This window comes from Pseudophryne corroboree (assembly GCF_028390025.1).
Source record: "Pseudophryne corroboree isolate aPseCor3 chromosome 3 unlocalized genomic scaffold, aPseCor3.hap2 SUPER_3_unloc_1, whole genome shotgun sequence".
NCBI lineage: Eukaryota > Metazoa > Chordata > Amphibia > Anura > Myobatrachidae > Pseudophryne > Pseudophryne corroboree.
This window is the reverse complement of record NW_026967493.1, coordinates 6,789,422-6,810,163: the sequence shown is the minus strand read 5'-3', so window position 1 is coordinate 6,810,163 and position 20,742 is coordinate 6,789,422. Positions and strand designations below refer to the sequence as shown.

The 20,742-nt window shown below is 48.6% G+C and overlaps 1 protein-coding gene across 1 annotated transcript in view; it reads left to right on the top strand.

Moving 5' to 3' along the window:
• Positions 1-20,742, top strand: part of LOC134983099 (oocyte zinc finger protein XlCOF7.1-like) — a 205,837-nt gene that overhangs the window by 6,574 nt on the left and 178,521 nt on the right. Inside the window, exons 2-4 of the mRNA XM_063948802.1 lie at positions 339-438; positions 12,553-12,744; positions 13,352-13,531. Of these exons, the coding sequence (XP_063804872.1) occupies positions 382-438; positions 12,553-12,744; positions 13,352-13,531 (429 nt within the window). The 5' untranslated portion in view covers positions 339-381. The remainder of the gene's footprint in view (positions 1-338; positions 439-12,552; positions 12,745-13,351; positions 13,532-20,742) is intronic.

Here is a 20,742-nt window from a genome sequence, read left to right as displayed (position 1 = left end):
AGTACCCAGCATCCACTACGGACTACGAGAAATAGAATTACCGGTGAGTAAATTCTTATTTTTATAATACAGGAGGCGTTGACTCTAGTGTCCTATTATAATTCAGATGGAGTAAGCTTTGGTGGAAGATACACTGATATCCTGTTATAATAACAGCTGTACGGACACTATATTTTAAAAAAAATTATTTACATTGTCCAGCCCATACGTTTTTTACCTTGCAAAATCATATACCCACATAATGCCCCCGATATAGCTTTACAGAGCTGTGTACTGTGCTTCTGTTTCAGTATTTATGTCCTTATCTGATTTATTGTTTATTTATAATTAATCTACAGGAGAGAGAGACTTGTATATATTATCTGTTATCGTCTGAAGAAAATGAGTGAAAATATATTAAACATCACCCTGGAGATCATCTACCTGCTGACTGGTGAGGTGAGGGAGTCCTGGGGGCATCACAGTGACATCACTCTTATCTCTATTACTAACACAGGGACCTGACTGGAGAGGTGAGGGAGCCTGGGAGTGTCACAGTGATGTCACTCTTATCTCTATTACTAACACAGGGACCTGACTGGGGAGATGAGGAGTCCTGGGCGCATCACAGTGACATCACTCTTATCTTTATTACCAACACAAGGACCTGACTGGGGAGGTGAGGGAGTCTGGGAGTTTCACAGTGATATTACTCTTATCTCTATTACTAACACAGGGACCTGACGGGTGAGGTGAGGGAGTCTGGAGTGTCACACTGCCGCCAGTCTGAACAAGGTCTCAAGCGGGTTGCACCTGGGAAGGTCTCGTGCACGAGTCCCGGGTGCAACCCGCCAATTGTCAGTGTGAACACAGTATAAACAAGATTTAAAAATTGCCAAGGCACACAATCAGTTCTTTTAATCAAATATAATATATATATATAAAATATAATGAAAAATATCAACATATAATTATAGACACATGGCCCCAATTGTAATTCCACACACCTGCACTCCCCCCATAGTAATTATACATACATGGCCCCTGCAGAGTAATTCCTCACTTTTATATAACACCATACCTCCCAACATGACCCTTTCCATGAGGTACAGAGTGCTCTGCTCCTGAACTTCCCACTTAATTTATGATTGCCATCACCTGTGGTGAAACGCCTTTATTACCTAATAACTAGTTCAACACAGGTGATGGCAATTATATATTAAAGAGGGAAGTCCAAACCCCCCCTTCCCTCCCCCTCCCCCTCAGTAATTCCAGACATTAATAAACTACTTTTTTTTTATGTATACATATTTATAAATTTTAACCTGAAATATGTCCCTGTCACTGGGGAGTGAGGAGCGCTGGAACAAGCATGGAGCAGAGGGAAGGCGGGAATGAGATGCACGGCGCGTGACCTATGACTCACCATAGGTCACGCCCAGCACTCCCGGAAGTTACAGCACTACCCGAACTGTCAGCGCGGGGTCTTTGTGTATATGGCTGTGCCGTCGGGTCTCTGTGTGTGTGACTGCGCCGGCGGGACTCTCTCAGGCGGGCGGCGGTGGAGGCAGGTCTCTCAGAAGGGCGGCGGCAGTGGCGGGTCTCTCATGCGGGCGGCAGCCACGGCACACCTGGCAACAGCCTGCGGCACACAAGTGTGCCACGGAACGCCAGTTGAAAAACGCTGTCCTAGAGGATGCTGGGGTTTAATTTAGTACCATGGGGTATAGACAGGTCCCTTGGGAGCCATGGGCACTTGAAGAGTTTAATAGTGTGGGCTGGCTCCTCCCTTTATGCCCCTCCTACCAGACTCAGTTTAGAAAATGTGCGCGGTGGAGCCGGTCACAGCTAGGGGAGCTCCTAGGAGTTTTTCTAGTTTTATTGTTTTTTTTAAAGAGTTAGGTACAGGGAGGCTGCTGACAACAGCCTCCCTGCTTCGTGGGACTTAGGGGGGGGGAGTAGGATCCAACCAGAGAGGTTAATGGCTCCTATCTCCGCTGACAGGACACTGAGCTCCTGAGGGTGATGATCGCAAGCCCACGAGGCGACCGCTCACTCCCGCAGCACGGCCGCCACCCCCTAACAGAGCTAGAAGATGGAGTGGTGAGTATGATGCCAGTGCGCCGGTAAGCGGGTCACCAGCGAGAATGGCGGCATAAGTGTTGAAGTGCAGCCCTGTGAAGCTGCGCTCCGGAGCGCTCAGCGGTAATGTGCGGCACTGTGAGGGGCGCCCTGAGCCAGCACACAGACCCTACACTGGTATACAGAGGCTAACAGGGGCTAATCCCACTGTTAGCAACCACATTTACCTCGGGTCAGTATAATCTCTGCAGCGGGAAGACGCGCCATTACAGGGGCGGGCTTCTTCCTCAGAGCGGATCCAGCACGCACCAGCGCCATTTTCTCCTTGCAGATCACACTACAGAGACGCTGACAGGGAGCGCTGTCCTCCTCTTCACTCCAGATATCCTCTGCGGTACCAGGGTGTATTAGACAAAGGGGGGGAGAGTGTTATATTTCACTGTGTAATATATTGAAGTTATTCATGCAGAGCCAGGCATTTATCATGATAACTGCCTACTGGGGCGCGGTGTGGCTGGCTGCTTATACTCTGTGACTCTCTGAAGGTATTCTAGGGGCAATCTGCTGACATTTTCCTGTGTGTATGTGTAAACCAATTTACCATATTTAAGGGACTTTGTCCTGAACTGCAAATGTATATATTCTCCTGGGGAGTCTGTACCATGCTCAAAACTGTACAAATCTCAGGCTTCGGTGGCAGTTTCCCTGGGGTGACCCCCATAAGGTGTACTTTGATTTATAGTTCTTAAATATATCCCATACTGGGAAGAAGCTGCAGTTTTGGAGTAGTCTGGGGATTAAAATCCAATAGCTGTGCCTCTGTCCCCATTTAAGTACCCTAACAAGCGTACACTTGCCCATATAATGCATAACATATGAGGGGGGCAACATATGTTTGAGGCTATTAGGGATGAGGAATTTTATATATATATATATATATATATATATATATATATATATATATATATATAATTTCTCTGACGTCCTAGTGGATGCTGGGACTCCGTCAGGACCATGGGGATTAGCGGCTCCGCAGGAGACAGGGCACAAAAATAAAAGCTTTAGGACTAGGTGGTGTGCACTGGCTCCTCCCCCTATGACCCTCCTCCAAGCCTCAGTTAGGTTTTTGTGCCCGTCCGAGCAGGGTGCAATCTAGGTGGCTCTCCTAAAGAGCTGCTTAGAAAAAGTTATTAGGTTTTTTATTTTCAGTGAGTCCTGCTGGCAACAGGCTCACTGCAACGAGGGACTTAGGGGAGAAGAAGTGAACTCACCTGCGTGCAGGATGGATTGGCTTCTTAGGCTACTGGACACCATTAGCTCCAGAGGGATCGAACACAGGCCCAGCCATGGAGTCCGGTCCCGGAGCCGCGCCGCCGACCCCCTTGCAGATGCCGAAAAGTGAAATGAAGTGTGTGATGAAGCGTGGGTTAACCCCGATAGAAAACTGCTAATTTCAAAGAAGTTATTGGCATTATATCCTTTCCCGCCAGAGGTTAGGGCGCGCTGGGAAACACCCCCTAGGGTGGATAAGGCACTCACACGCTTATCAAAACAAGTGGCGTTACCGTCTCCTGAAACGGCCGCCCTCAAGGATCCAGCTGATAGGAGGCTGGAAACTACCCTGAAAAGTATATACACTCATACGGTTGTTATACTGCGACCAGCCATCGCCTCTGCATGGATGTGCAGTGCTGGGGTGGTTTGGTCGGATTCCCTGACTGAAAATATTGATACCCTGGATAGGGACAGTATTTTATTGACTATAGAGCAATTAAAGGATGCTTTTCTTTATATGCGAGATGCTCAGAGGGATATTTGCACTCTGGCATCGAGAGTAAGTGCGATGTCCATATCTGCCAGAAGAAGTTTATGGACGCGACAGTGGTCAGGTGATGCGGATTCCAAACGGCATATGGAAGTATTGCCGTATAAAGGGGAGGAATTATTTGGGGTCGGTCTATCGGATTTGGTGGCCACGGCAACAGCCGGGAAATCCACCTTTTTACCTCAGGTCCCCTCCCAACAGAAAAAGACACCGTCTTTTCAGCCGCAGTCCTTTCGTTCCTATAAGAACAAGCGGGCAAAAGGACAGTCATATCTGCCCCAAGGCAAAGGAAAGGGTAAGAGAGTGCACCAAGCAGCTCCCTCCCAGGAGCAGAAGCCCTCCCCGGCTTCTGCAAAGCCCTCAGCATGACGTTGGGGCTTTACAAGCGGACTCAGGGGCGGTGGGGGGTCGACTCAAGAATTTCAGCGCACAGTGGGCTCACTCACAGGTGGACCCCTGGATCCTGCAGGTAGTATCTCAGGGTTACAGGTTGGAATTCGAGAAGTCTCCCCCTCGCCGGTTCCTAAAGTCTGCTCTGCCAACGTCTCCCTCAGACAGGGCGACGGTATTGGAAGCCATTCACAAGCTGTATTCTCAGCAGGTGATAGTCAAGGTACCCCTCCTACAACAGGGAAAGGGGTATTATTCCACACTATTTGTGGTACCGAAGCCGGAGGCTCGGTAAGACCTATTCTAAATCTGAAATCTTTGAACCTGTACATACAAATATTCAAGTTCAAGATGGAGTCACTCAGAGCAGTGATAGCGAATCTGGAAGAAGGGGACTTTATGGTGTCCCTGGACATCAAGGATGCTTACCTGCATGTCCCAATTTGCCCTTCACATCAAGGGTACCTCAGGTTCGTGGTGCAAAACTGTCATTATCAGTTTCAGACGCTGCCGTTTGGATTGTCCACGGCACCTCGGGTCTTTACCAAGGTAATGGCCGAAATGATGTTTCTTCTGCGAAGAAAAGGCGTATTAATTATCCCTTACTTGGACGATCTCCTGATAAGGGCAAGGTCCAGAGAACAGCTGGGGGACGTAGTAGCACTAACCAAAGTAGTGCTGCAACAGCACGGGTGGATTCTGAATTTTCCAAAATCTCAATTGACCCCGACGACACGTCTGCTGTTCCTGGGAATGATTCTGGACACGGTTCAGAAAAAGGTGTTTCTTCCGGAGGAGAAAGCCAGGGAGTTATCCGAACTTGTCAGGAACCTCCTAAAACCAGGAAAAGTGTCTGTGCATCAATGCACAAGAGTCCTGGGAAAAATGGTGGCTTCTTACGAAGCGATTCCATTAGGCAGATTCCACGCACAAACTTTTCAGTGGGATCTGCTGGACAAATGGTCCGGATCGCATCTGCAGATGCATCAGCGGATAACTTTGTCTCCACGGACAAGGGTGTCTCTTCTGTGGTGGTTGCAGAGTGCTCATCTGTTAGAGGGCCGCAGATTCGGCATACAGGACTGGGTCCTGGTGACCACGGATGCCAGTCTGAGAGGCTGGGGAGCGGTCACACAGGGAAGAAACTTCCAGGGAGTGTGGTCAAGCCTGGAGATGTCTCTTCACATAAATATACTGGAGCTAAGAGCGATTTACAATGCTCTAAGCCTGGCAAAACCCCTGCTTCAGGGTCAGCCGGTGTTGATCCAGTCGGACAACATCACGGCAGTCGCCCACGTAAACAGACAGGGCGGCACAAGAAGCAGGAGGGCAATGGCAGAAGCTGCAAGGATTCTTCGCTGGGCGGAAGATCATGTGATAGCACTGTCAGCAGTGTTCATTCCGGGAGTGGACAACTGGGAAGCGGACTTCCTCAGCAGACACGATCTACACCCGGGAGAGTGGGGACTTCATCCAGAAGTCTTCCACATGATTGTGAACCGTTGGGAAAAACCAAAGGTGGATATGATGGCGTCCCGCCTCAACAAAAAACTGGACAGGTATTGCGCCAGGTCAAGAGACCCTCAGGCAATAGCTGTGGACGCTCTGGTAACACCGTGGGTGTTCCAGTCAGTGTATGTGTTTCCTCCTCTGCCTCTCATACCAAAAGTACTGAGAATTATACGGCAAAGGGGAGTAAGAACGATACTCGTGGCTCCGGATTGGCCAAGAAGAACTTGGTACCCGGAACTTCAGGAGATGCTCACGGAAGATCCGTGGCCTCTACCTCTAAGACGGGACCTGCTTCAGCAGGGACCGTGTCTATTCCAAGACTAACCGCGGCTGCGTTTGACGGCATGGCGGTTGAACGCCGAATTCTAAGGGAAAAAGGCATTCCGGAAGAGGTCATCCCTACCCTGGTAAAAGCCAGGAAGGAGGTGACTGCACAACATTATCACCGCATTTGGAGAAAATATGTTGTGTGGTGTGAGGCCAGGAAGGCCCCGACGGAGGAATTTCAACTGGGTCGATTCCTACGTTTCCTGCAAACAGGATTGTCTATGGGCCTCAAATTAGGGTCCATTAAGGTTCAAATTTCGGCCCTGTCGATTTTCTTCCAGAAAGAATTGGCTTCAGTTCCTGAAGTCCAGACTTTTGTAAAAGGAGTACTACATATACAGCCCCCGGTTGTGCCCCCAGTGGCTCCGTGGGATCTTAATGTAGTTTTGGATTTTTTCAAATCCCATTGGTTTGAGCCACTCAAATCGGTGGATTTGAAATATCTTACATGGAAAGTAACCATGCTACTGGCCCTGGCTTCAGCCAGGAGAGTGTCAGAATTGGCGGCTTTATCGTATAAAAGCCCATATCTGATTTTCCATTCGGACAGGGCAGAACTGCGGACGCGTCCTCAGTTTCTGCCTAAGGTGGTTTCAGCGTTTCACCTGAACCAGCCTATTGTGGTGCCTGCGGCTACTAGCGATTTGGAGGATTCCAAGTTGCTGGACGTTGTCAGGGCATTGAAAATATATATTTCAAGGACGGCTGGAGTCAGAAAATCTGACTCGCTGTTTATACTGTATGCACCCAACAAGCTGGGTGCTCCTGCTTCTAAGCAGACGATTGCTCGTTGGATTTGTAGCACAATTCAACTTGCACATTCTGTGGCAGGCCTGCCACAGCCTAAATCTATCAAGGCCCATTCCACAAGGAAGGTGGGCTCATCTTGGGCGGCTGCCCGAGGGGTCTCGGCATTACAACTCTGCCGAGCAGCTACGTGGTCGGGGGAGAACACGTTTGTAAAATTCTACAAATTTGATACCCTGGCTAAAGAGGACCTGGAGTTCTCTCATTCGGTGCTGCAGAGTCATCCGCACTCTCCCGCCCGTTTGGGAGCTTTGGTATAATCCCCATGGTCCTGACGAGGACGTCAGAGAAAATAAGATTTTACTTGCCGATAAATCTATTTCTCGTAGTCCGTAGTGGATGCTGGGCGCCCATCCCAAGTGCGGATTGTCTGCAATACTTGTACATAGATATTGTTACAAAAAAATCGGGTTGTTATTGTTGTGAGCCGTCTGTTCAGAGGCTCCTACGTTTGTCATACTGTTAACTGGGTTCAGATCACAAGTTGTACGGTGTGATTGGTGTGGCTGGTATGAGTCTTACTCGGGATTCAAAATCCTTCCTTATTGTGTACGCTCGTCCGGGCACAGTATCCTAACTGAGGCTTGGAGGAGGGTCATAGGGGGAGGAGCCAGTGCACACCACCTAGTCCTAAAGCTTTTATTTTTGTGCCCTGTCTCCTGCGGAGCCGCTAATCCCCATGGTCCTGACGGAGTCCCAGCATCCACTACGGACTACGAGAAATAGATTTATCGGTAAGTAAAATCTTATTATACTGGTGTATATATATAATAAATGTCTTCCCACTGTTTAGGGCATTAAACTCCTTATTTGGGAAAACCTGAGTACACCCTGAGTTATTATCCACATCCCTAAAGAGTGTCTAAATTGTCATAGGTTGCGTTACCTGGCCCTGGTACAACCTCCATAAAGACTGATAGCAGATTGAGACTAATCTCTAATACTATACACTGCTGCAGGTGTGACTCGGAGATCCACTATTGCGTAGATCTCTGGAGATATTGGGGGTCATTCCGAGTTGTTCGCTCGCTAGCTGCTTTTAGCAACATTGCACACGCTAGGCCGCCGCCCTCTGGGAGTGTATCTTAGCTTAGCAGAATAGCGAACGAAAGATTAGCAGGTTTGCTATTAAATATTTCCCTGCAGTTTCTGAGTAGCTCCAGACCTACTCCTAGATTGCGATCACCTCAGTCAGTTTAGTTCCTGGTTTGACGTCACAAACACGCCCTGCGTTCGGCCAGCCACTCCCCCGTTTCTCTAGCCACTCCTGCGTTTTTCCCTGGCACGCCTGCGTTTTTTAGCACATTCCCGGAAAACGCCCCTTTCCTGTCAATCACTCACCGATCAGCACAGCGACTGAAAAGCGCCGCTCGAGCAACAGCAACTACTAAGTTTTGTGTTAAATAATTAAGCGCATGCGCACTGCGTACCATGCGCATGCGCCTTTTCCACCTAATCGCTGCGTTGCAAAAACGGCAACGAGCAAACAACTCGGAATGACCCCCATTGTAACATGGTCAGGCTCTTTACTTGATGATTTAGATTCTATGGGTAGTATTCAGTTCTTTTCACCCAGCTTCTACACCCGTTCTGTTTCTGCTGACGGGCGTGGTATAATAATTTCCGCTCACTATCGCCTCGTTAGCGAGGGCTCCCGACCCGTTACGCAGCTAAACCAGATTACTATGGGCGCGATATGTGTAATAACGGGGTTCACTTTAGAAACTAGATTGGGCGTGTAGGAGTGACATGTACTTGTTTCTATGTCACATACAGGATTCTACAGGCTTCACGGTTGGACGCCATGAAGAAGATTGGCCTGCGTAACGCAGGGCCACTGCTCTGGCAATTTTGACACCAATGGACTGCAGATACAGAATCCAAGAGCGGTATGGTGAGTCAGCCCTTCACGGGTGAGGCCCTGTTGGGATGCTCGGGATACGTGAATATCCGAGCCAACTGCGGGTAAGTTGCCATATCTTCCTTCCGCAACTACACAGACTAGGATCCTACACCTATACTGCAATCCCTTCCAAGGGTTCCTCCACTTCCTTTTTAGGACCTTGGGGAAATTCCAGAAAACCTGCACCGCCAGGTTCCTAGGAAAGGATTTTGGGTTTGGCATTCTCATAATCTTCGTTTTGACGGTGGACCTCACTAGGGATCTGGCAGGTGGGATAGAGACTAAAAAGATTTCAGTAAAACATCTAGGCGATCTCCTCCCTAGTCCCCTGGGAAATGTCAGACCGCCCACGGGTACAGACTGGAGTTTCTAGTACTCCCGCCTCACAGATTCTTCACATCAGGCTTACTAGCATCTCAGGCTGGAAGTACGATACTCCTGGAAGCTATTCTAACATTTGTCAAACACATGTCATTATTCCGGTTCCACCTCATTTACGTAACAGGGGTTACTATTCAAACTTAAGGTCATTGGACCCCTACTGGTAGGTGTTCAGTTCAGGAGGGAGTCGGAGAGCGGTGATCTCTGGTTGAGATATAGGGGAATTCCTGGTATCCCGGGATATCAGGGGTGCGTACCTTCACATTCCAATCTGGCCGCCTCTCTAGACCTATCTAAGGTTGCACTACAACTATGTCACTTCCAGTTCCAAACACTGCACTTGGCGTCTACACGACACTGGGGGTGTTCATCAAGGTCATGTCGGCGATTGTGTTCCTATTCCACAGTCCAGGAGTGGACTTAATTCCATATCTGGATGACCTTAACTTTCTCCAGGAGGATGTTGTTACAGAGTGTTGCGCTCTCAGATCAACTGTCCCGGGATCTTGGGTGGATCCTGAAGCTTCCAATTTTCACATTTGGAACCGACAAGGAGGTGTTCCTTCCTGGAGATGTTTCTCGACATGGAAGTGCAGAGGGTGTTTTTACCGGTGGAGAAAGCGTTGGTGATCCAATCTATGGTCCGGGATGTCCTGAAACCAGCCTGGGTATTGGTTCATCAGTGCATTCCCATTATGGGGAAGATGGTTGCCTCTTACGAGGCTCGACAGTACGGAAGGTTCCTAGCAGGGTCTTTCCAACTAAATCTCCTGGTCAAATGGTAGGGATCTTATCTTTACTTGCACTAACAAATACGCCTGTTGCCGAAAGCCAGAATTTCATTCCTCTGGTGGCTGCAAACTTCTAACCTTCTCGGCAGAGGTTGGGGGAACTGTCACCCAAGGGGAAAACTTCTAAGGAAAGTGGTCAAGTCTGGAATCCATCCTTCCGATAAACATTCTGGAGCTAAGAGCCGGGTTCAGCGGCCTTCTACGTCGGCACATCTTCTTCAAGATTAGGCCATTCAGATTTTGTCGGACAAATACGGCGGTCTCCTACATAAACCGACAGGGTGGAACGAAGAGCAGAGCAGTAATGTCAGAGGTGATAAGAATCCTCATCTGGGCAGAAAATCATGCAGTGGCGCTGTCAGCAATCTTCATTCTGGGAGTGAACAACTGGGAAGCAGACTTCCTTAGCAGACACGTTCTCCTTCCAGGAGAATGGTGCCTCCATCCGGAGGTATTTGTAGAGGTCACAAGCCGATGGAGTGTGCCTCAGATAGACATGATGGCCTCTCACCTCAACAAGAAGCTTCGGAGGTACTGTTCCAGGTTGAGAGACCCACATGCAGGGGCGGTGGACGTCCTGGTAACTCCGTGGGTATTCCAGTCAGTGTATGTGTTCCCTCCACTTCCGCTCATCCCAAGGATTCTCAAACTAAAAAATAACAAGAGTTTAGGCGATCCTCATTGCTCCGGACTGGCCAAGAAGGGCTTGATACGTGGATCTTCTGGAATTACTGCTGGAGGATCCGAGGCTTCTTCCTCTTCGCGAGGACCTTCTGCAACAGGGGCCGTTCGCTTATCAAGACTTACAGCGGCTACGTTTGACGGCATGGAGGTGGAACGCCTGATTTTAACTCAGAAGGGCATTCCGAGAAAGGTCATTCCTACCCTGATACAGGCTAGGAAGGGAGTAACGTCCACACATTACCATCGGATTTGGAAAAATGTATGTTTCTTGGTGTGAATCCAAGAAGTTTCCTACGGTGGAGTTTCAACTGGGCCAGTTTCTCCTCTTTCTGCAAGCAGGTGTGGATGTGGGCTCCATAAAAATCCATATTTCGGCCCTGTCCATTTTCTTCCAGAAACAATTGGCTGCTCTCCCTGTGGTTCAGACTTTCTTGAAAGGGGTTCTGCACATCCAGCCACCTTTTGTGCCTCCTACAGCACCGTGGGGTCTTAATGTGGTGCTGCAGTTCCTGCAATCGGAATGGTTCGAACATCTACAGGAGGTTGAGGTCAAGTTTCTTACGAGGAAGGCTGTCACACTGTTGGCATTGGCATCTGCTAGGTGTGTGTCAGACTTGGGGGCATTGTCCTACAAGAGCCCCTACTTGATTTTTCATGAAGATAGGGCTGAGCTCAGAACGCGTCAGCAATTTGTCGGCTTTTTATATCAACCACCCTATTGTGGTGCCAGTGGCTACTGACTCCTCAATCACATCAAAGTCCTTGGATGTTGTGAGGGCTTTAAAGATTTATGTGAAGAGGACTTCTAGTCACAGGAAGTTGGACGCTCTGTTGTCCTTTATGCTCCCAATAAAGTTGGGTGTCCTGCTACTAAGCAGACGATTTCTTGCTGGATTAGGTTCACTATCCAGCATGCTTATTCTAAGGCAAGCTTGCCATGTCCAAATTCTGTTAAGGCCCATTCTACCCGTAAAGTGGGTTCTTCATAGGCGGCTGCCCGGGGTGTCTCGGCTTTGCAGCTTTGCCGGGCAGATACTTGGTCAGGGTAGAACATGTTTGCTAAGTTCTACCAGGTCGATACCTTGGCCTCTGAGGACCTTCAGTTTGGTCAATCTGTTCTGCAGGAGCCTCAGCGCTCTCCCTCTCATACTGGGAGCTTTGGTACATCCCCATGGTACTAAATGGAACCCCAACACCCTCTAGGACGTAAGAGAAAATAGGATTTTAATTACCTACCTTTTCTCGTAGTCCGTAGAGGATGCTGGGCGCCCGCCCAACTCTTCGATTCCTGCGTTGTTACTGGGTTAAGTATTGCTTCAGCTGTTGCTGTTCCTCTTTCCTGCTGATAAGCATGGTTTCTTCATGTTGCATTCTGTTTAACATGGTTTTTCCATGTTCCTGTTGGTTAGCGTGGTTTCTTTCATGTTGCAAGCCGGTTGGCATGGTTTCATGCTGGTTCACTTGATTTCTTCAAGTTGCATGCTGGGTTGCATGGTTTCTCCATGTTGCATGCTGGTCAGCATAGTTTTTCGTTTCGGTGTGAGCTGGTATGAATTTCACCACTATCTTTGTATTTCCTTCTCTCGAAGTATGTCTGTCTCCTCAGGCACAGTTTCTAGACTGAGTCTGATAAGAAGGGCATAGAGGGAGGAGCCAGCCCACACTATTAAACTCTTAAAGTGCCCATGGCTCCCAAGGGACCCGTCTATACCTCATGGTACTAAATGGAAGCCCAGCGTCCTCTACGGACTACAAGAAAAGGATTTACCGGTAGGTAATTAAAATCCTATTATTAGCCTTCAGTGATGGATCTGTGAACCAATGAAAGGCATATTTTCTTTGTGCTGATTTTCTTGTCCTTCAATACACAGGATTACATAGTAGTGAAGAAGACAACTGGTGAACGTGTGACACACAGCATCCGGCTCTGTGGGTCAGGAGGACTGAGAAGGACACAGAGTCCCATCCTGGTGCCTCCACCTCACTCACTGATACATGAGAGGCACAATGACCAGAAGATCCTGGAACTCACCAACAAGATCATTCAGCTGCTGACTGGAGAGGTGACTGCTGGGAATGGGGCATTAGACAGTAAAGGGGGGTATACTCTAGGCGAAGTGCTCGGTGAGCGACATCGCCTAGAGCAGAGGTTCCCAAACAGGTTCCTCAAGGCACCCTAACGGTCCCAGTTTTAAATGTATTCATGCTTGGCCACAGGTGACTTATTAGCACCTTAGTCAATTGGATTTAACCATCTGTGCTGAGCCATGGATATTCCTAAAACCTGGACTGTTGGGGTGCCTTGAGGACCGCGTTTGGGAACCTCTGGCCTAGTGTTTCCCCTCCCGGGCCGGGCCGCCCAACATGGAACGGGGAGCATACACACTGTGCAATATCACTAATGATATCACACAACGGCCGGCTGGAGAATGCAGCTTTGGACGATGAGTCCAAATTGAGCTACATGCACGGCTGAGACCAAGGGTCGTCAATGACCCGCATGGCTGCGCATTGCTCGGTACCGGTGGATACACACTGGGCGATATAGTGAAATCTATCGCTCATGAGGGGGAAAATGAGCGATGTAGTTCATGATATAGCTAAGTGTGTACCCACCTTAACACCAGGAGATGTGTCTGGGTGATGACTGTATCATTGTGTGTGTGTCAGGTTCCTGTAAGGTGTGAGGATATCTCTGTCTATGTCTCCATGGATGAGTGGGAGTATATAGAAGGATATAGAGGTCTGTACGAAGACGTGATGATGGAGAATCACCAGACACTGAAGAGGGATATGACAGAGAGGCTATTAAATCTCTACTTGGACATCGTCTGTCTACTGACTGGAAAGGTGAGAGCGTCTGGGAGTGTCCGTAACATCACTCATATTTCTATTACTAACACAGGGACCTGACTGGGGAGGTGAGGGAGTCTGGGAGTGTCACAGTGACGTAATTCTTATCTCTATTACTAACACAGGAAAAGAGAGATAGGTGAGTAGTGAAATATATATAAAAGGAGATTTATGGTAAGACTTACCATTGTTAAATCTATTTCTGCGACGTACACTGGATTCCACAGGGAATAACGTCGGGGTGTAGAGTTGGATCTTGATCCGAGGCACCAAGAGGCTAAAGCTTTGACTGTTCCCAGTATGCACTGCACCGCCTCCTCTATAGCCCCGCCTCCAGGCACTGGAGCTCAGTTTTGTTAACCAGTCCAATGCAGTAGCAGGTAAAAGAGATGGAAGATGTTAGCCACAGAGAACCACATTCTCACGATAGGAGAAGGTACCAGTGGCTAATGCCATACAAACCAAAATAAGCTAAGTACGTCAGGGTGGGCGCCCTGTGGAATCCAGTGTACCTCGCAGAAAGAGATCTAACAATGGTAAGTCTTACCATAAATCTCCTTTTCTGCAGCGGGTTACATTGGTATTCCACAGGGAATAACATCGGGGATGTCCTAAAGCAGTTCCTCATGGAAGGGGATGCACTGTAGCGGGCACAAGAACCTGGCGTCCAAAGGAGGCATCCTCTGAGGCGAAAGTATCTAAGGCAGAGGTTCCCAAACTGTGTGCCGTGGCTCCCTGGGGTGCCTCGGGACACTTGCAGGGGTGCCCTGGGTTGGTGGTCCAGGACCAATTCAAATTATTCATGGTCAATATAATAGGCAAAACCAGTGCTGGTGGCTGCCAGTCATAAAATATGTGACCAAACAGAAGCAAATCTTGTCCCTCACCACACATCTGACCCTAAGGATGACATATAAATGCGATCTACTTAATGTAATTTCTCATACGTCCTAGAGGATGCTGGGACGACATCAAGACCATGGGGTATAGACGGGATCCGCAGGAGACATGGGCACTCTAAAGACTTTTCATTGGGTGTGAACTGGCTCCTCCCTCTATGCCCCTCCTCCAGACCCCAGTTTTAGAAATGTACCCAGGTAGACTGGATGCACTCTGAGGAGCTCTACTGGGTTTCTCTGCTCTGAAAAGACATGTTAGTTTTTTTATTTTCAGGGAGATCTGCTGGCATCAGACTCCCTGCTACGTGGGACTTTGGGGGCAGAAGCAGAACCAACTTCCTCAGAGTTTCATGGCTCTGCTTCTGGCTGACAGGACACCATTAGCTCCTGAAGGGAACTGAACACTAGCCGTGTCTCGATGCTCACTACCACAGCACGCCATCACCCCCCTCACAGAGCCAGAAGTCAGAAGACAGGTGAGTATGAGAAGAATGATCTTCAATCAAGTAAGTGACGGCTGAAGTGCGGCGAGGCTGGCGGGAGCGCAGCACGCCATTGCTGCCCACACACACAGGCCTACAGGGTGCAGGGCGTGGTGGTGAGGGGCAACCTGGGCAGCAAGAAAAATACCTCAAACTGGCTAAAAGGGGGCATAACATGCCGCTGGCACAGCCCTACCCCCGCCAGTATAAATATTGTCATGGATACTGAGGGGCGGAGCTTCTTCCTCAGGCAGCCAGCACACTACTCAGCACCATTTTCTCTCTCTACTCAGGCTTCAGAGAACACGCTGGTCCTCTCCTCCACTTCTGATAAGTACAGGGTGCTATAAACGGGGGGCACAAAGCGATTGTGGTGCATTTGATAGTGTATATTACTATTTAAAAGCGCTTTTGGGCTGTGGACATACTGTGTTCACAGGCAATACTGGCGCTGGGTTTGTGAACTGTCTGCTCCTATCCTGTGTCCCTCTGACAGATTTTATTGTGGGTCTGTCCCCAAAATAAGTCCCAATGTGTCTGAGTGTGGTGTACACGTGTGAGGCATGTCTGAGGCAGGGAGTTCCTCCCCGGAGGAAGCCATTTTAGGGACACAGAGTTGTAATGTGGTGGTGCTACCGGCACACCAAGAGCTTGCTACGTGACAGTATGCATCTGATTAACCATAGATTAGATAAGTCTGAATCTAAGGCTGCATGCTGGAGAAAATCTGTGGAAGATGTGATTTTTCAGGATGCTGTTATTCCTTATGCGTGCGGCCCCTCTGCTTCACATAAGAGACCATTTGCAAATGTTGTAAACACTGATGCGACACGGACTCTGATTCTTGTGTCGACAATAGTGAATCCAGAGAGATAGATCATAAATTGGCAAAAAATATACAATATATGATTGTGGCTATAAGGGACGTGTTGGAGGTTACAGAAAGCACTCCTGTACCTCAGGAGAAAGCTTGTAAGGAAAAGAAATCCAAAGTCACGTTCCCTCCTTCACACGAACTAAATGCTCTGTTTAAAGAGATGTGGGTGAATCCTGATAAAAAAAATTGTATTCCCAAAAGGATTCACATAGCATATCCTTTCCCGGTTGAAGACAGGATGTTAGACATTGCACTTTCCAGGTTGACAAAGAAGGTAATTCTCTCTGCTCCTGGCACGGCTTCTCTTAAAGAGCAGACCGCAAAATGGAAACGACATTGAAATCCATTTAGGTTACCAATGGTACACTGCTCAGGCCCGCTATTGCCTGCGCATGGGTGAGTCGCGCTATTGAAAAATGGTCAGAAAGCATGTCATCAGAAATTGACATGATTGATAAAGATGAGATACTCCTTAAGTTAGGGAATATGAAGGATGCTGCCGCCTACATGCTGGAAGCAATGAAGGATATTGGACTCTTGAGTTCACAAGCCGCTACCATGGCAGTATCGGCTAGGCGGGCGTTATGGATTCGCCAGTGGAACGCGGATGCAGATTCCAAAAGAAACATGGAGGCTCTCCCATATAAAGGTGAAACCTTATTTGGCGATGGTCTGGATGCGTTAGTCTCGGCGGCTACCGCAGGTAAGTCAACATTTTTGCCCTCTGCGCCTGCACCTGCAAAAAAGACCTATCACCTGCAAATACAGTCCTTTCGGCCCAATAAATACAAAAAGGCGAGAGGTTCCCCATTCTTTGCAGGTAGGGGAAGGGGAAAGAAGCCCACACCGGCTCCAGGTTGCCAAGAGCAGAAGTCTACCCCTAATTCTGCCAAATCCCCAGCATGACGCTGGAACTCCCTTGTGGGGGCACGTTTCAAGCTCTTCAGCCAGGATTGGATTCTGTCTGGCCTTTATCCCTGGGTGTTGCAAATAGTATCCCAGGGATACAAACTAGAGTTTCAAGACGTTCCCCCATGCCGATTTTTCAAATCGACCTTGCCAGCTTCTCCGCAAGAGAGAGAAGCAGTAACGGCGGCAATCCAAAAATTATGTCAAGACCAGGTTATAGTCGTGGTACCGTTGTCACAACAAGGGCGGGGTTTTCATTCAAGCCTATTTGTTGTTCCAAAGCCGGACGGTTCGGTCAGACCGATCCTAAATCTAAAAGATCTGAATTTCTTCCTGAAAAGGTTCAAGTTCAAGATGGAATCACTTCGGGCGGTGATTGCCAGTCTGGAGGAGGGGGACTACTTAGTGTCGGTGGACATAAAGGATACTTACCTGCATGTTCCCATTTATCCTCCTCACTAGGCTTATCTGAGATTCGCGATTCAAGATTGCCATTACCAATTCCAGACGTTACCTTTCAGTCTCTCCACGGCGCCGAGGGTATTCACCAAGGTGATGGCGGTGATGATGGTCCTCCTTCATCAGAAAAGAGTCGGTATAATCCCTTATCTGGACGACCTCCTGATAAAGGCGAGATCCAGGGAGCAGTTATTACAAAACATATCCCTCTCCCTGTCAATACTCCAACAACACGGGTGGATCATAAATTACCCAAAGTCACAGTTGAAACTGACGACAAGGTTGTCTTTCCTCGGGATGATTCTGGACACAGAAGTTCAGAGAGTATTTCTTCCGCGCGAAAAGGCTTTGGAAATCCAAAAAATGGTAAAACAGATATTGAAACCATCAAGTGTGTCGATCCATCAGTGCATTCGGTTGTTGGGGAAGATGGTGGCGGCCTATGAGGCCATACAGTTTGGCAGGTTCCATGCCAGAGTATTCCAGTGGGACCTGTTGGACAAGTGGTCGGGGTCACACCTACACATGCACAGAAAGATAATCATGTCATCAAAAACCAGGATTTCTCTCCTGTGGTGGTTGCACAGCTCTCACCTGCTAGAGGGACGCAGGTTCGGGATTCAGGACTGGGTCCTAATAACCACGGATGCAAGTCTCCGAGGCTGGGGAGCAGTCTCTCAGGGAGAAAACTTCCAGGGAAGTTGGTCACAACAGAAAGCCTGCCTTCACATAAACGTTCTGGAGCTAAGAGCCATTTACAACGGCCTTCAACAAGCGGTACATCTTCTTCAAGACCGTCCCGTGCAGATCCAGGCAGACAATGTAACAGCAGTCGCATACATAAACAAGCAGGGCAGAACGAAAAGCAGAACGGCGATGGCAGAGGCGACAAAAATCCTCCGCTGGACAGAAAAGCATCTACAAGCTCTGTCGGCAATATTAATTCCGGGAGTAGACAACAGGGAAGCAGACTTCCTCAGCAGACACGATCTCCATCCAGGAGAGTGTCTTCGCAGAGGTGACAAGTCTTTGGGGAGTTCCTCAAATATACGTTATGGCTTCTCGTCTCAACAAGAAGCTTCAGAGTTACTGTTCCAGGTCGAGAGACCCTCAAGCAGAAGCAGTGGATGCACCCAGTGGGTGTTTCCGTCAGTGTATGTTTTCCCTCCACTTCCGCTGATCCCAAAAGTACTCATGATCATAAGAAAGACAAGGGTTCGAGCAATCTTCATTGCCCCAGACTGGCCAAGAAGGGCTTGGTACCCAGATCTTCAGCAGTTACTCATAGGAGATCCTCGGCCTCTTCCTTCTCGGGAGGACCTGCTGCAGCAGGGGCCCTGTGTGTACCAAGACTTACCGCGGCTACGTTTGACGGCATGGCTGTTGAGCGCCGTATCCTAGCCAGGAAGGGTATTCCTAAGGAGGTCATCCCCACCCTTATTCAGGCCAGAAAGGGAGTAACGTCAAAACATTACCACCTTATTTGGAGAAAATATGTGTCTTGGTGTGAATCCAAGAAAGCTCCTACGGAAGAGTTTCACTTGGGACGTTTTCTCCATTTTTTTGAAGGATGGTGTGGAGACGGTCCTACGATTGGGATCAATCAGGATCCAGATTTCGGCCTTGTCAGTGTTCTTCCAAAAACAATTGGCCTCTCTTCCAGAGGTTCAGACCTTCGTGAAAGGGGTTCTGCACATCCAGCCTCCATTCGTGCCGGTATCCGGACTCCAGGTCGACACATTTTAGGTCGACACACCTTAGGTCGACATGGTCAAAAGGTCGACAGGAACAAGGTCAACATGGAAAAAGGTCGACATGAGTTTTTCACGATTTTTTTCTTTTTTTGAACCTTTTCATACTTAACGATCCACGTGGACTACGATTGGAACGGTAAAGTGTGCCGAGCGAAGCGGTAGCGGAGCGGAGGCACCATGCCCGAAGCATGGCGAGCGAAGCGAGCCATGCGAGGGGACGCGGTGCACTAATTCGGGTTCCCGGTCACTCTACGAAGAAAACGACACCAAAAAAACATAAAAAACTCATGTCAACCTTTTTCCATGTCGACCTTGTTCCTGTCGACCTTTTGACCATGTCGACATTTTGTCCATGTCGACCTAAGGTGTGTCGACCAATTGGCGTCGACCTAAAGTGTGTCGACCTTTGTGCTGTCGACCCTGAGTCCCAGACCCTTCGTGCCTCCATTGGCACCATGGGACTTTAACGTGGTATTGTAGTTCCTTCAATCGGATTGGTTTGAGTCTCTGCAAAATATAGAGTTGAAGTTTCTCACTTGGAAAGTGGCAATGCTTTTGGCATTGGCATCCGCAAGGCGGGTGTCGGAATTGGGGGCCTTGTCTTACAAGAGCACCTTACCTGATTTTCCATGAAGATAGGACAGAGTTGCGAACTCGCCGACATTTTCTTCTAAAAGTAGTTTCTGCTTTTTCACATAAACCAACCTATTGTTGTGCCAGTAGTTACCGACACATTCACTGATTCAAAGTCTCTAGATGTGGTTAGAGCTTTGAAAATCTATGTTGCTTGAACAGCTCGCATACGGAAAACAGAGGCTCTATTTGTCCTGTATGATCACAACAAGATTGGCTGTCCTGCTTCCAAGCATACTACGGCTGGATTGCCGTTACTGACGTCAGTAAAGGCCCACTCCACTAGGAAGGTGGGCTCATCCTGGGCGGCTGCCCGGGGGGGGGTCTCGGCATTACAACTTTGTCGAGCAGCTACTTGGTCAGGGTCAAACACATTTGCTAAGTTCTACAAGTTTGACACCCTGGCCGATGAGGACCTAAAGTTTGGTCAATCGGTGCTGCAGGGTCATCCGCACTCTCCCGACCGTACTGGAGCTTTGGTATAGACCCCATGGTCTTGATGTCGTCCCCAGCATCCTCTAGGACGTATGAGAAAATAGGATTTTGATAACCTACCGGTAAATCCTTTTCTCCTAGTCCGTAGAGGATGCTGGGCGCCCGTCCCAGTGCGTACTTTACTTGCAGTTTAGTTATTACAGTTACACAATTTGTGTTATCTTGGTTTCAGCATGTTGCTGCAATTAGTTCATGCCTGTTGGCATGTGTTATGTTGAATGCCATGTGTGCGGCATGGTTGAGGGTGTGAGTTGGTAGATATCTCACCACTAGTTAAGTAATTCCTTTCCTCGGAATGTCAGTCTCCCTGGGCACAGTTCCTACAACTGGGGTCTGGAGGAGGGGCATAGAGGGAGGAGCCAGTTCACACCCAATGAAAAATCTTTAGAGTGCCCATGTCTCCTGCGGATCCCGTCTATACCCCATGGTCTTGAGGTCGTTCCCAGCATCCTCTACGGACTAGGAGAAAAGGATTTACCGGTAGGTTATCAAAATCCTATTATTTATTTCTAAATTTCTCAATAAGAAATTTTTGTCCTAGGGGTGCCGTGAAAAAAATTCTGATATTCTAAGGCGCCGTGATTCAAAAAAGTTTGGAAACCACTGATCTAAGGCATTGAACCTGATGAACATGTTCATCGAGGTCCACGTTTCCGCCTTGCACAGTTGTTCTGCGGACGCGCCACGGTGGACCACCCAA